At 37.4% G+C, this 16,226-nt stretch overlaps 1 protein-coding gene across 4 annotated transcripts in view; it reads right to left on the reverse strand.

The window, feature by feature from the left end:
• GMCL1 (germ cell-less 1, spermatogenesis associated) overlaps positions 1-16,226 on the reverse strand; it is a 47,284-nt gene that overhangs the window by 14,349 nt on the left and 16,709 nt on the right. For all 4 annotated transcript variants that reach the window (XR_010750405.1, XM_066378081.1, XM_066378080.1 and 1 more), the window contains exons 7-10: positions 15,228-15,312; positions 12,301-12,391; positions 8,187-8,324; positions 2,528-2,597 (exon numbers count right to left, since the gene is read on the reverse strand). Coding sequence is in view for 3 of the 4 variants with exons in the window: in XM_066378081.1 (XP_066234178.1) it covers positions 2,528-2,597; positions 8,187-8,324; positions 12,301-12,391; positions 15,228-15,312 (384 nt within the window). In the remaining variant the exon portion in view is untranslated. The remainder of the gene's footprint in view (positions 1-2,527; positions 2,598-8,186; positions 8,325-12,300; positions 12,392-15,227; positions 15,313-16,226) is intronic.

A 16,226-nucleotide genomic window follows, 5' to 3' on the forward strand; every position in this document is an offset into this window, starting at 1 on the left:
CATTCTGTTGGACTGTAAGTGGTAACACCTAGCTGGCTGAGAAGACTACTGATATCATGACATTAAACAAAGTGTTTGTCTTTGGAAAAAAAGTCCACAAAAATTTGTTCACGCTTCCTGAAATGGGATACTTTAGCTGACCGGTAAAGTATATTCTTTTCTTGAAGCCTAGAGGCGAATAACTCAGCTGCTTTCTTTGACAGGCCCAAATCTCTTACTAAGTCATTCAATTTGGGTTGGCTAAACTGCTGAGGGGTTAATGACTGCTTGGCATCAGAAGAAGACCCTTCAGATTCTACAACCATTTCCTCATGCATCTTATCAAAATATATTTGATCACCATGTTCACTTTCTTTGTCTTTAGAAGAAATAAAACCATTGAAAACTGGAACTGGGAATGTCTCAGAGTGTGGGATAGGTCGTATTGCTGAAGGGATATTAGGATATGCGATCATATGCCGTTTTTTCTTGCCAATGCCCTTTGTATGGATCAGACAGAAGTAACAGTCACTGCTGTGGTCCTTAGGTTCACGCCAAACCATGGAAATACCAAAAGGCATTCCTTTGTGTTTACCTTTTGTCTAGTCACGAAGCATTTCCTCACAATTATGACACATAATATGAGGAGCCCAATTCTTGTCTTGATCGCCAAGGGGAACTTGAAAATAGGCAATATATGCATGTGTCACAAATGATGAAATACTGCGCCTTTGACGCTGAAGTGTGTAACAGCCACATATATAACAGAAGGTGTCAGGACTATTCTTACATTTATGCCTACTCGAAGAAGCCATGATTGAATCTTAAAACAAAATAAGAGGGTGTTTTTATCAGATAATAATTTTTTACATTTAAAAACAACTAAAATTATGTAAATGTGATGTTTGTAAAACATTAATTGCCTAGTGGTTATGTTCAATCCAAGAGTCATTGCCCTTTAACTCCAATTTAAAAACCAATGCATGCCATTATCTGTAACAAAGAGAAATTAAAATTGCATAAAAACTAGAGCAACACCAAAAAACAGATTTCAGATTTGGAATCAGCGATGCAGAAATATATAGAAACAGTTCAAAACCTCATGCAACAGAAAATGAAAAAAAAAATGTTCCCCAGTGTAATCATTATCATGAGTTCATATAACACTTTCATACACTTACTGTTATGATACAAACATAACTAGGCCATTATTTTAGAAAGTCCTTTGGAATATAAAAATGGGTTAAAAGGAATTGGGAGTAAAAAAATATTTTAACGCCTCTTCTTTTTTTTTTTTTGTATTTTTCTGAAGCTGGAAACAGGAAGAGACAGACAGACAGACTCCCGCATGCGCCCCACCGGGATCCACCTGGCACGCCCACCAGGGGGCGACGCTCTATCCACCAGGGGGCGATGCTCTGCCCCTCCGGGGCATCGCTCTGTCGTGACCAGAGCCACTCTAGCGCCTGGGGCAGAGGCCAAGGAGCCATCCCCAGCGCCCGGGCCATCTTTGCTCCAATGGAGCCTTGGCTGCGGGAGGGGAAGAGAGACAGAGAGGAAGGAGAGGGGGAGGGGTGGAGAAGCAGATGGGCGCTTCTCCTGTGTGCCCTGGCCGGGAATCGAACCCGGGACTTCTGCACACCAGGCCGACGCTCTACCACTGAGCCAACCGGCCAGGGCTTAACACCTCTTCTATCTACTCAAAGATGGATTGTCTGTTCACTCTTCCCCTATCAAGGAGCTAATATAAATCTCAAATAATAAATGTGTTAAGTACTTCTGTAGACTGCAAAGCACTATGAATTCAAAGAAGAGAGAATTTTCCTTCCCATATTTTGTAAGGGGTCATATGCTTTTGCATAAGGCATTTGTAACTAGATGAAGTTAATTCATTTTAGACTCAAAAGTCTTCAAAAGCCTGACCTGTGGTGGAGCAGTGGATAATGCGTCGACCTGGAAATGCTGAGGTCGCAGGTTCGAAACCCTGGGCTTGCCTGGTCAAGGCACATATGGGAGTTGATGCTTCCAGCTCCTCCCCCTTTCTCTCTCTCTGTCTCTCTCTCTCTCCCTCTCTCTCTCCTCTCTAAAAATGAATAAAGAAAAAAAGAAAAAAAAAGATAAAAAAAAAAGTCTTCAAAAAACCTATTAATCAGAATTTGACAATACTACCACAAAAAAGAAAATTAATTTACCTATACATAGTATGAAAATCATGTTTTATGAAAGCATTATTCTAAGTAATATTTCCATATGTTGAAAATCGTAATATAATACTAGGTGAAACAAAGTATATAAATTACTCAATTTTATTAATATAGCCAATGACAATTCAAATATTCCATTATAGTAATTAACCAGAAAAATATTTACAAGATTGATGTTATAGAAATAGAAGAATTAAAGTTGATTACATGATCTTTGCTCTACTTTAATAGCTCTTGATTTTTCAATACTGTTACTTATTTTTCAATATAATAAATGCACTTAAAAATATATACCAGAAGTTTTCTTTTCCCTAATGAACAATGATACAATGTAACATACTCACCCCACCTCACTGTCTTGTTCTGCCCTGAGCATAGCAAGCCACTGCTGTTTATACACAGAAGACAGCCATCCTAAAATGTAAAAAAAAAATAAGAAAAATAATAAAAAACATGGAAGGATGTAAAAGTTTTAAAGAATTTAAAGTTCATAAAATTGTTACTACTTTAAAATTCAAGACTAGAATAAGTCATTAGTAAAGCTGGTAGATTATATTTTATAAATATGCTATAATAATAAGGCTTAAGATTTGAAGTATAGTAAGTACTACCTTGCTTTGCCTTAGGGTAGATTCTACTTAGATTAGATATATTTAAATTAGAATTTGAATCTTTAGTAAAAAAGTATATTCTTGGATTTAATAATTTCCTTTTCATAACTCATAATAACTTTTATTTGTGAGAAACAGTCTAAAGCAATATTTTCAGTTTTTACAAACTTTTTAACAAAAACTGATGGACTATTCATCTAAAATTGATAACTAATTAATGGAAAATAAACCATCTTTAAATTATCAGATGAATCATGCACACCAAAGTAATAATTTTGGCACATTAGACTTAGATAACTATTAGTAAAAATAAAATATTCTAACTTAAATTAATCTACATGGAATAAAAAATGATATTTTCCTTCAATAATAAGCACAGTTTCCCCCACAAAACAAGTCTATGTTGAAATTTTATTTATTTATTTTTTTTCCGAGATTAGAAGTGGGGAGGCAGTAAGAAAGACTCCCGCATGTGCCTGACCCAGATCCACCGGGCATGCCCACCAGGGGGTGATGCTCTATCCCTCTGGGGCATTGCTCCACCCATCTGGGGCTTTGCTTCGTTGTGGATGGAGCCATTCTAGCACCTGAGGTGGAGGCCATGGAGCGGTCCTCAGAGCCTGGGCCAACTTTGCGCCAATGAAGCTTTGGCTGTGGGAGAGGGGGAATAGTGGAGAAGCAGATGTGTGCCCTGGCCGGGAATTGAACCCAGGACTTCCACATGCCTGGCTGATGCTCTACTGCTAAGCCAACCAGCCAGGGTGAAATTTTTATTTTTTTAGATAAAACATAGATATATTAAAAATAGAAGTTGAATTGGTTTAACACCATATTTATTCTTCTGCTCTTATTTATTCCCAACCAAAAGGATAGTTTTCCATTTTTTAAATTCTCAATCTCTACCTAGAATAAAGGAAGGGGGAAACTCTAGTGTGATTAAAATCTGGATTTTCACTTTATAAGACCAATAAAGGTATCCAGATGACTTGCACTGATTTGATACTTTTCCATAAACCTCTCTATAAATACATTTTTGAATGCTTCTTTCCTCAAATATTATTCTTGCTGCTTTAAGGAATAACTGCTAAATATCTAGACCACAGACAATTTGTATTCAATAGATAAAGACTTAGCAGCAAAGTTTATGGAGTTCAGTATACACACACACATATTGTGTATCTTATTTGTAGTGTATTCAGATTTAAATTTTCTGTTCTATATTTTATTTTATTTTTTAAAATATTTTATTTATTGATTTTTTTAGAGAGAGAGGAGTGAGAGAGAGAGACAGAGAGAGAGAGAAGGGGGAGGAGCAGGAAGCATCAACTCACATATGTGCCTTGACCAGGCAAGCCCAAGGTTTCGAACCGGCGACCTCATTGTTCCAGGTCGATGCTTTATCCCACTGCGCCACCACAGGTCTATATTTTATTTTAAAGGTTCATCTTTTCCCATAAAAATGATTTCTTTATTCAATAATAGATATGCATGCAGTTTGATATTCACTGATCTAGAGACAGACTATGGCTTTTTTCACTTATAAAATGGAATGAAGGGTTTACACATATATATTCTCCAATATGATGTAAGATATATCTTACATTATATTGAAAATATTTTTTTTTATTTAATTTTTTTTTAATTTTTTAATTTTTTTTACAGAGACAGAGAGAGTCAGAGAGAGAGAGATAGGGACAGACAGACGGGAACGGAGAGAGATGAGAAGTATCAATCATCAGTTTTTTGTTGTGACACCTAGTTGTTCATTGATTGCTTTCTCATATGTGCCTTGACCATGGGCCTTCAGCAGACCGAGTAACCCCTTGCTCGAGCCAGCGACCTTGGGTCCAAGCTAGTGAGCTTTGCTCAAACCAGATGAGCTCGTGCTCAAGCTGGCGACCTCAGGGTCTCGAACCTGGGTCTTCCGCATCCCAGTCCGATGCTCTATCCACTGCGCCACCACCTGGTCAGGCAATATTGAAAATATCTTAAAAGTTAAGTTTAAACATTTAAATAATCTCCTTTAAAACCAAAAGCATTTTAACAAGTTAAAAACATGGGTACATATTTTGTCCCTCCTTTCTTGTCTTAATCTAAAAAAGCAAAATGTTGTACTAGAAATCTTTCTGATCATTGCTGTTTCATCCAGTAGCAGCAGTCCAAATTAAATCAACAGAACACTAGTTCAAATGTAATGCTGACAACATATATATATGAATCTCTGATAAAATGAGTTTGGGAACATGAGATGAAAATAAATGAAACCTAATCCTTTATGCCGAATTTTTAATATAATTATACACAGTCATATCTCCAAAAGGCAGATACACTAGGCAAAGTTTGCCAGAATTCTTTTTGGCAGAGTTTAGTGTTCAGTGGAAAGATTATGAAAAGATGCCATCAAGAAACTTCCACTTAGTGAAAACGAATTTAAGCACTTATTTTAAACTTTATCGGACCAAAGTCCAAAACAAAAACTCATAGTGGGCACATCAAGGTGGTATTTGACAGTTCCATGTACCAGTAGTTTCAGACCTAGTCTACAGCAGTTTTGTAAGCACAGTATTTTTTTTTTAATTTTTTTTTTATTTTTTTGCATTTTTCTGAAGCTGGAAACGGGGAGAGACAGTCAGACAGACTCCCGCATGCGCCCGACCGGGATCCACCCAGCGCGCCCACCAGGGGGCGACGCTCTGCCCACCAGGGCGATGCTCTGTACATCCTGGGCGTCGCTATGTTGCGACCAGAGCCACTCTAGTGCCTGAGGCAGAGGCCACAGAGCCATCCCCAGCGTCCGGGCAATCTTTGCTCCAATGGAGCCTTGGCTGCGGGAGGGGAAGAGAGAGGGGGAGGGGTGGAGAAGCAGATGGGCGCTTCTCCTGTGTGCCCTGGCTGGGAATCGAACCCGGGACTTCTGCACGCCAGGCCAACGCTCTACCACTGAGCCAACCGGCCAGGGTGTAAGCACAGTATTTTTCTAATGAAATAAATAAGTCAGAATGATTTTATTTATACTATTTCCCTTGTCTTAGACAAACAATATTGGGAAGAGGACCTCTAAAAACATACTATCTGAAAATCGAATGTCTTAGATTTATAAATTTAAAAGAACAAACAAAAAGATATGTTCCTAACTTGCCTAGTATTTTATTGTTTAAGTGAAAAATAAAAGTATATTTTCAGGTATATACACAGACAAAAATCTACTTATAACCAAAAGCTTATAGCAAAAAACACATGTAACACATAAGACGAAGTAGATCATGAAGGTGAAGGAGAAAAAGTTTATATAATAAAAAATTCCTATATGGATAAGTAATAATATTTTGTACAGAACATTTAGGTATAAAGTATTAGTAAAAAAATAAGAAAAAGTTTGGTTAAAAGATAGTCCTGTATATAACCTAAATATATAGTTCCAAAAGATGACAAATTTAGTGTACAGAAAATTCAAAGCTATTTTCTGAATAATATTACATAGATTTATATACCTTTTCATTTTAAACACTTTACCAGAACTCATACTGCTTTAACAATTACTTTTTAACAATTAACTTTTTAACTTACAAAAATATTAAACATTAGATTTCCCCATTATTCCTAAAACAGTAATTCCTGATATAGAGTTACAAGATAGCTATTTTCTTGCCCAAAATGCAAAATAAGGGACCATATATCTACTTTTATTACTTTGTTATCAAAAGCCAAAAAATTAATTAGAATATTCAAAAGAATGATATTCAAAGTTATTGAATCACCACTGGTCAAGTTTCTACAACTGGAGATACAAACTTGAAGAGAATAACAAAGAATTCTTTTAAGTAATCAGTGAGATGTAATGAAAATGAAATGGGCTTTAGAAGAAGAATTGGGGTTACATTTGAGCTCTGCTTCTCATCAGCTGTATGACAGAACATTTATACATCTCTTCATCTAAAAAATGGGGACAACTGCCTTGATAAATTTCAAAGACTATGTTACATAATAGATGTTAAATGCATATTCTGACATATTACCTGGAAAAATGAAGAATCCACACATATTTATTTACTTTCCCTTTCCCTTTAAAGTTTGTAGGTTAGGAGCTAGAACCCAAACTTATTTGATAGAGTAGATGCACTATTAGTCCATTTGTAAGTTAATATATTGTTTTAGAAAATTTTAGTTCATACTAACTGAATGCCTACAACTTGTCAAACACTATATACCATGTACTGGAGAGAAAAAGATGAAAACATATGGCCTTCAGGGTCCAACAAGGACACAGATACATTCTGTGCTACAGTAATCTAGCAAGAGATGACAATGTCTTAAATAATGGAGTGGTGGTAGGCAACAGAAGATGATTTTGAAAAATATCTACAGAGCAGTGAATGGATTTGGAGAAAGAGTTTACGAGGAATACAGAATGACTTCCAGGATTTTGCCTTTTTTGTGAGGCTGGGTTATTAATGATGTTGATTACTGATACAGGAAACACAGGAAGAAAAGTGACAGCAGAGATTGGGGCTATCAGGGAAAGATAAGTATTGTTTTGAACAGATGAACTGAAGCAATTTGTAGATAGCTAGCCAGCAGTTGGATATCCAAGAAGAAACTCAGGGGAGAGGTCAGAACTATAATCTTAATCATATGAATGAAGGAGATCACTCTGGGACACTATATAGAATGAAAAGATCAATTTTCATTTCAATTGCCTGATTGCTTCATATTTATATAGAAAGCAGGAGTTTCCATGCTGACAGTGAGGTGACTGGTTAGGAGGCTTGAACACAGGAGCAGAGGTGGAGTCCCAAGGTCCACCCTTCATGGTAAAATGTGGGTTTGCAATGGCACCAGTACAAAGCGGTAGAATGCTCTGCAGCAGTACTCAGCACAGAGCAGAGGGTAAAGAACAAAGAAAGTTTAATTTAGTTTTAGGATTTTCCAAATAAAGAACAAAGAGTTGAAGGCAACTGTGACTGAGAGTGACTCAACTGACCTATAATAAAATCTAGGGCTGAAAACAGCAGGAGAGGGTTGAAAGACTGGTAGAAAGTGAAGGGCTTACAAATCACATAACAATGTAAAGGGAGTGAAGCTATGAACACAGAGCCTGCAATCTACCATATTTCTGATGCCAAATTTTGGTTTACAAGGTTCATGGTGTTTCCATGGGTGGCGAGTGCCTAATGTTTAGCAAACATAAATATTACTGGAATTGAGGTCAAATTACTAGGGAGCTAGGGTATTAGATGGAATGATCATATAAACACATTATGTGACTATACAGGAGTAGAGAAGTAGACAGTAAATCAAGCGTCCAAGTTTTATTATTCTTTTCTATGATATATATTACTATTATAAGCAGACAGATATTGCTTAAAATCATAATTTCATCATCTTCTCTTACCTGAAGGTACTAGAGAATCTTGTTCAATAATTCTTGCGGAGGCCAAATCGCTGATAATGTACTGTAACCTTAAATGTCTGAATACCGACACAAATGGTTTTCCTTGCTCAGTTTCAAGGAAGCTTATACCTTCAAAGTCTGTAAAAAACAATTTCAATTAGATAGCTATTTTTTCAAATCTACTAATTTACATTTTTCTTAAATGTTTTCATGAGTTCGGGGATACCCCCCCAACACACACACCTATTAGAATACAAACAAGCTAGATTCAATATTTTCAAGGATTTTATAAACCTCAGGTGTGTGGATAAAAACTTGGAGAAATTTAGAAAAAAGCCCCAGGAAATTAACTTTTGTCCTAAGTAGACCTTTGGTATAATTCAGCTGTATACTTTTTGGGGTTTAGAGATAACACTGCAGCAAGGTCGGGAAAAAATGCTTGAGAATGATAGTTAATATTATGGTATTTCTCCAGGCTACCCTCTCCAAGGCACTGAAAGCTCCAGTAGGACTCCAGAGCCCAATGCCTCACTCAGGGGTCTTCAAAAGATACACAGGTCATGAAATGTCTCTGGGATTCTTTTAACTTATGCTTTAGCTACACGTGATAAACACTAGTTAACTTATTCTCTATTCAAAAACAAAATAAGATATAATGACATTGGGCCCTGGACAGTTGGCTCAGTGGTAGGGCATCAACCCGGCATGTAGATGTCCTGGGTTCAATTGCTGGCCAGGGCACACAGGAGAAGAGACCATCTGCTTCTCCCCACTTCCCCCTCTCCCTTCTATCTCTCTCTCTCTCTCTCTCTCTCTCTCTTCCCCTCTCACAGTCATGGCTCAACTGGAGCAAGTTGGCCCAGGTGCTGAGGATGGTACCATGGCCTCGCCTCAGGTGTTAAAATCACTCCAGTTGCAATGGAGCAACGGCCCCAAATGGGCAGAGCATCGTCCCCTAGTGGGCTTGCAGGGTGGATCCCAGTAGGGCACATGCGGGAGTCTGTCTCTCTGCCTCCCCACTTCTCACTTAAAAAAAAAAAAAAGATATAATGAAATTATAGCCATGGATCTGACATGTAGGTAGTATTTATTGTTAAAATAATTTAAATTTAAGAACCTGGCTGGTTTGCTCAATGGATAGTGTCAGCCTGTGTGTGGACGTCCCGGGTTTAATCCCCAGTAGAGCACACATGTGAAGCCATCATCTACTTCTCTTCCCCTCCCTGTCCCCCTTCTCTCCCTCTTCTCCTCTTGCAGCCAGTGGCTCGACTGGTTTGAGCGCTGGCCCCGGGCACCAAGGATAGGTCAGTTGGTCTGAGCGTCAGCCTCAAGTGCCAAGGATAGCTTGATTGATTCGAACATCAGCCCCAGATGGGTTGCCAGGTGGATCCCGGTTTGGATTGAATATAGGAGTCTGTCTATCTCCCCTCTTCTCATTTAAAATAAATTAATAAATTTTTAAAAATAAAAATAAACTGTACACTTCTACACTACAAAGGCTGGGTTGGAGACCCTAATGTGAGAAAACCAGAAGTGGACTACTGCTTCTTATTCTGGTTTCTGTCACTTTGGCTACAGAATAATTTCTCTTCTGATGGACTGCTGTGGTTAATCCATCTGGAGCTCAAATAAGGGTAAGTTTTTATGCAACATTTACCTAACATCTACTGTTTCTATTGAGCCCTTCATCTTTCTAGCTTCTCCACCCTCCTTATCTCTTTCAGTTTTTATATCTCTCCCCGTTTTAATTTTCTCCGATAATTTCTCTGATCCCTCTTTTTTTTTTTTTTTTTTTTATATAGTTTTCTGAAGTAAGAAACCAGGAGGCAGAGAGACAGACTCCCGCATACGCTTGACTGGGACCCACCCAGCATGCCCACGAGGGGGTGATGCTCTGCCCATCTGGGGCATTGCTCCGTGGCAACTGGAACCATTCTAGCGCTTGAAGCAGAGGCCATGAAGCCATCCTCAGCACCTGGGGCCAACTTTGCTCCAATGGTGCTGAGGGAGGGGAAGGGAGAGATAAAGGAGAGGGGGAGGGATGGAGAAGCAGATGGGCGCTTCTCCTGTGTTCCCTGGCCGGGAATCGAACTTCCACACACTAGCCGATGCTCTACCACTGAGTCAACTGGCCAGGGTTCTTCTCTGATCCCTCTTTAATTACTATAATATAGTACTAAAGATTTAAGATAAAAGTTTAGTATTTTGGTCTATAAGTATATCAAGTTAGGTTTTATTGGTATCGTCCTTTAGACATTTTTGGTTCATGAGCTTGATAAATTATCATTTATCTGGCTTTAAGCTAGAAAATCTCAATACAAAAAATAATTCTACAAAATTGATTTAAACAAGACACAAAGAGCACTAAATTTTAAAATTAAAAACTTCTATTCATTAAAGATAACCTACAAACTAGAAGATAGAGCAACACATATTTATGACAAAGAACTGATTTCAAGAATATATAAAGAGGCCCTGGCCAATTGGTTCAGCGGTAGAGTGTCAGCCCAATGTGTGGAAGTCCCGGGTTTGGTTCCCAGTCAGGGCACACAAGAGAAGCGTCCATCTGCTTTTCCACCCATCCCCCTCTCCTTCCTCTCTATCTCTCTCTTCCCCTCCTGCAGCCAGGGTTCCACTAGAGCAAAGTTGGTCCAGGCGCTGAGGATAGCTCCATGGCCTCTGCCTCAGGCGCTAGAATGGCTCCAGCCAAGACGGAGCAGTGCCCAGATGGGCAGAGCATCACCCCCTGGTGGGCATGCCGGGTAGATCCTGGTCAGGCGCATGCAGGAGTCTATCTGACTGCCTCCCAGCTTCTAACTTCGGAAAAATACAAAAAAAAGCGTATAAATATATATATTGTAAATATATATAGAAAGAATGCCTACAAATCATTAAGAAAAGAATACAATATTAAAATAGGAAAATGGCCTGAACAGGTATTTCACAGAAAAGAAAGCATGGCCAATAAACACATAAAGAGCTCTTCAATCTCTCTGTTTTAAGGAAATGAAAATCAAGTCCACAATATTATATAGTTCAGTAACAACTAAAAAAATGATACAGTGTCCTGGGGTGTGCTGGAGCTGGCTCTACTGGCTCACAGGAGCAGATGGTCTGCATTTTTTCCCAATTCCACATGCAAGGATATTATGTTGGTAGCTTGAAATCAGCCATGTTGGGGAAATTGTAAAATGAAAATTTAAAAAGTACTAGAAATTAGGGATTATTTTTTCAGAAGTCAGTTTACCAGTATACCACTACATGATGTATGTGAAGATATACATACACATGCAATAACAATTTTTTAAAGCAAAGGAATAATAAACCCAAAATCCAAGACAGTAGTTGCAGAAAGTCAAACAAACACAACAGGAATAAAGCACATACGCAGACTGCAGTTTTTAATGTTCTACTTGAGGATTAATATTTGGAGGTTTGCTTTATTATTAAAAATAAACAAAAAAGATGGCCGTGCATGGACCAAAAATGACAGGAAACTAAGAAAATCATGAACTAAGGATTAAAAGTTATCTACTTTCTTTCACCTGAGGGCCATTAAGTTTTTTTTCTGTATATGTTTTAGCAAAGTAAAAAATATACTGCATGCTCTACCTCTGTCCAGATAAGAAAGATTGTAAGGCAGTTGATCTTAACCCACTCTAGATCAGTCTCCTCTGGCAATCTGATGAATGGTATGGAAAACCCTCCCCCAATACAATACACACAGACAAAATTGCATCCACTTTCAGGGGTTAAAGACAGAAGCCTGTCCATGGGCCCCCCATGTTAAGAATTGATGCCTAATAATACAAGGTTTAATTTGTTAGGGAAAATTCCACATGATCAAACAAAAGACAAATTTCATCACCAACATCTGTTGGTGATAAAATGAGAAAAACAATAGTTTGGGGCATCAAAACATGGTTCAAGGAATAATAATTCAGTTAATACTAAGCAAGGAATTTTTCTTACCCAGTATCAATTTTCTCAGTGGAAATGAGGGGTTGAATTAGAAAATTACTAACATCTTCTCTAGCATTAAAGCTTTCTAGTTCTGTAATGATTTTAATTGCAATTAAAACAAACAAGTTTTCAATAATAATTTCAGGCATACCTTTTCTCCTCTTAGAAAACCAGATATCTGTTTCAGTCAAAAGCTGTTTTAATGATCCATTCCAAGAAGGCACAAGTTGAAGAAACATCCACTAGGATGAAAAAGAAAATAAGAAAAAAATGACAAGACTTCATCATATTATAATTTTATATTTTCAAACAGCTTCTACCATAAAACCTAATATCTAAAAATTTTCGTTTTCATTACTAGCAATTGAAAGATGTAGAACTACACTGCTCACAAAAAAGTAGGGGATATTTTATCACTTCATATTCATTCTGAAATATCCCCTAATTTTTGTGAGCAGTATATTACATGACATACTTACAAACTTTAAATTAATCATAGCATTCGTCATCCAAAGATAAAAACTAGGTGAATGATAAAGAATGAACTAATTATTGAAAGAATTTATGGTCTCAAATACTGTACACTGTTACACTATTAAAAAGGTAAAGTTTTAATATATATTACATTAGCAACTTTATATTAATTTATTCTACTCATCAATTAACTCACTATATACTATGTGAGATTATAAATATAAGAAATTAGGAGAAAAAAGGAGTTTCTCATTGTCTTATAGTTTCTTATTGTTTTATTGCTGTTGAGATAATATGCAGAGTAGTAAAGAGCATGGACTTTTTTTTATCATTATTTTTTATTGCTTTTAGATAGAGGAAAGAAGACAGCAAGAGAGAGACAGGAATACTGTTCTGTTCCTGTGTGTGCCCTGACCAAGGATTGAACTGGCAACCTGTGCTGCATGCAGGAAGATGCTCTAACCAACAGAGCTAGTTGGCCAGGGCAAGAGCATGGATTTTTAAATCCTGACTCTACTACTTATTAGCTGGGAAAATTACCTAATTTCTCTGGGCCTTAATTTCTTCATCTGTTTAATAAGCATGATAATATATCTATCTCATAAAACATTAAAAGAGTATGTGTAACATTCATTAAATAGTGCTTGGCACACAATAAGCATTTATCATTACTGGCATAACAGCAGTTACAACAGGAAAGTATGAATACTACCAGTGGCTCAGAGATAGAAATGAGCTAACATTACTTTAGTTATTAGATAATCTGTTACTAAACTTACTTGAAGAAAAAGAGTAAAAGGATCTCATCCTACCATACAAACAACCACAATGATGTAACTATACTGCTCACAAAAATTAGGGGATCGGGGAACGTGCAGATACTCCAGTACTTTCAGCCTTTTGTATAGTGAATTTTCACCAATGAAATAAAAGTTGGCTTTGCATCTCATTTGCATAATCGAACTACTTTCTTTGACTTGTCGTTTGCTTTTCTGATGTTGTTTTTTTTTGTAAGAGACCCAGACAGAAAGCATCAATTCTTCACTGAAGAATTGCGGCACCTTAGTTGTTCATTGACTGCTTTCTCATATGTGCTTTCCTTGAGGGGGGGGGCTACAGCAGAGTGAGTGACCCCTTGCTCAAACCAGATGAGCCCACGCTCAAGCCAGCAACCTCGGGATTTTGAACCTGGGTCCTCTGCATCCCAGGCCAACATTCTATCCACTGCGCCACCACCTGGTCAGGCTGATGTTCTTGTTTAATTAAAAAACAACAAAAAAATCAAATGCTTCTTTTTTTAATCACTTCATAGTCACTTTGAAATATCGCCTAATTTTTGTGAGCAGTATAGAAGGTGTTTCATCCCCCCAGATTTCACAACTATGTTAAATGCAGACCTCATGCTGGAGACAAAAGGCTAAAGGCAAAATTATGCAGTGGGAAAAGCAATGGATTAAGGACTCGTAATACCTGGGTTCTTCTTCAAGTCTGCCACTTAGTAATTTTAAGAATTCTAAATCTTAGTCTCTACCCAACAAGAATAATAATAATGATAATAATAATTTAAAAAGTGAAAAAATTACAAAAATAGCCAATTTGTCTCTTCAGAAAATTGTGAAAATAAAATTACATTTAAAATGTTGAAACCTTTCAAAAGGATGAGATGAAACATATGCCTGAAACGCAAGTAAGGTCTCTGAAAGAATTTCAACATTTTCTAGAAAAGGTACATATGAAAATTTTATCGTAGTCATTAACTCAACTAAAGCTCAACTTTGAAAACATTTCTGAAAACCACATGCAGTTGACCCTTGAACAACAGTGGTTTGAATTGCACAGATATACTTATATGTGGAGTTTTTTCTAATATATATTTTCTCTTCCTTATAATTTTCTTCATAGCATTTTTTTCTCTATTCTGTATTCTTATAACATATAACATACAAAATATGTGCAAATTGTTTTGTTCTTGGTGAGGCTTTGGTCAACAGTAGGCTATTAATAGTTATGAGTAGCTAAGTTTTTGAGGAGTCAAATATTTGACTGCAGGTTGTAGGGAGGTTTGTTTCAGTGCCCCAACCCCTGAGTTGTTCAAGAGTTAACTGTAAATCATTTAACATTTCTGATTATGTAAATAACATAACAATAACATATTTGTTGTTGAAAAAAATCTGGGGAAGAAACAAATGTATTCCTAGGATAGAAGAGTATGAAGAATGAAATTAAAATCACTCACGATAACACCAAATCCCTAAACATAAAGACTTTTTAACATTTTGGCATATTTCCTTTTACTTTTCTTACTCTTATAACCATTCCCTATCACTGAACAATAATGAAAAAAGCTGTTTCCAGTTTTTTCATTATTACAATCAATGCTGAAGTGATAGCCTACACACATCATACTATGTCAATACCTTTTTTTTTTAATTTTTTAATTCATTTTAGAGAGGAGAGAGAGAGAGAGAGAGAAAGGGGGAAGAGCAAGAAGCATCAACTCCCATATGTGCCTTGACCATGCAAGCCCAGGGTTTCAAACCAGCGACCTCAGCGTTCCAGGTCGAGGCTTTATCCACTGCGCCACCACAGGTCAGGCGTCAATACCTTTTTAAGAGCTGTGTATACATCCATCTCCACTTGCATCACAAATAAGTTAGATGAACCAATGAGCTGTTTCATGACATTTATACTAGAAAAGATAAAATAGAGGTGGTGAGTTTATCTTCATGCATAGGCTAAAAGAGGCTGGAGGGGGGGCTAAAATTAAGTCTTTCTTATCAAAAGAAAATATGGAATTAAAAATTAAATCAGTCTTGGAGTCCCGGGTTCGATTACCGGCCAGGGCACACAGGAGAAGTGCCCATCTGCTTCTCCACCCCTCTCCCTCTCCTTCCTCTCTGCCTCTCTCTTCCCCTCCCACAGCCGAGGCTCCACTGGAGCAAAGATGGCCCGGGCGCTGGGGATGGCTCCGTGGCCTCTGCCCCAGGCACTAGAGTGGCTCTGGATGCAACAGAGCAACGCCCCAGAGAGCAGAGCATCGCCCCCTGGTGGGCATGCTGGGTGGATCCCAGTTGGGCGATGCAGGAGTCTGTCTGACTGCCTCCCCGTTTCCAGCTTCAGAAAAATGAAAAAAACAAACAAACAAAAAATTAAATCAGTCTTTTAGCCCAAGACAAGGAATCTTAGAAAATAATCTATCAGAACACAGGGCTAATTCAGATAGTGTGCTATGAAAGGTCTTCTTTTTGCACTGATAGGAAATCCAAAGGAGTTCTGACCTGCTAATTAATCCAAGTAAAGCAAGGTCCCTAAAAGATAACTTTTAGTATGCTCTGATAAAGTGTCAGCCTCCCCCCACCACCCTATGAAATATTAAAAAAAAACAAAGACACTTCTCAAAATACAATGAAATAGCTAATCTTCAAAGTAACCTTTCATCTATAGGCTTAAGAGAACAGCTTGTCATAAAACATGGTTTTATTACCATAAAAGAGAGGAAAATTAAGAAACATGTGTTAGTTTAAATTTAGAGTGAAAATACTATCACCAGTTATTTTCCTTTTTCTTTCCTTTAAGTCAGAAAAAGGAAGCATATGAGTTTTT

Source organism: Saccopteryx leptura, chromosome 3 (assembly GCF_036850995.1).
Source record: "Saccopteryx leptura isolate mSacLep1 chromosome 3, mSacLep1_pri_phased_curated, whole genome shotgun sequence".
NCBI classification, from domain to species: domain Eukaryota; kingdom Metazoa; phylum Chordata; class Mammalia; order Chiroptera; family Emballonuridae; genus Saccopteryx; species Saccopteryx leptura.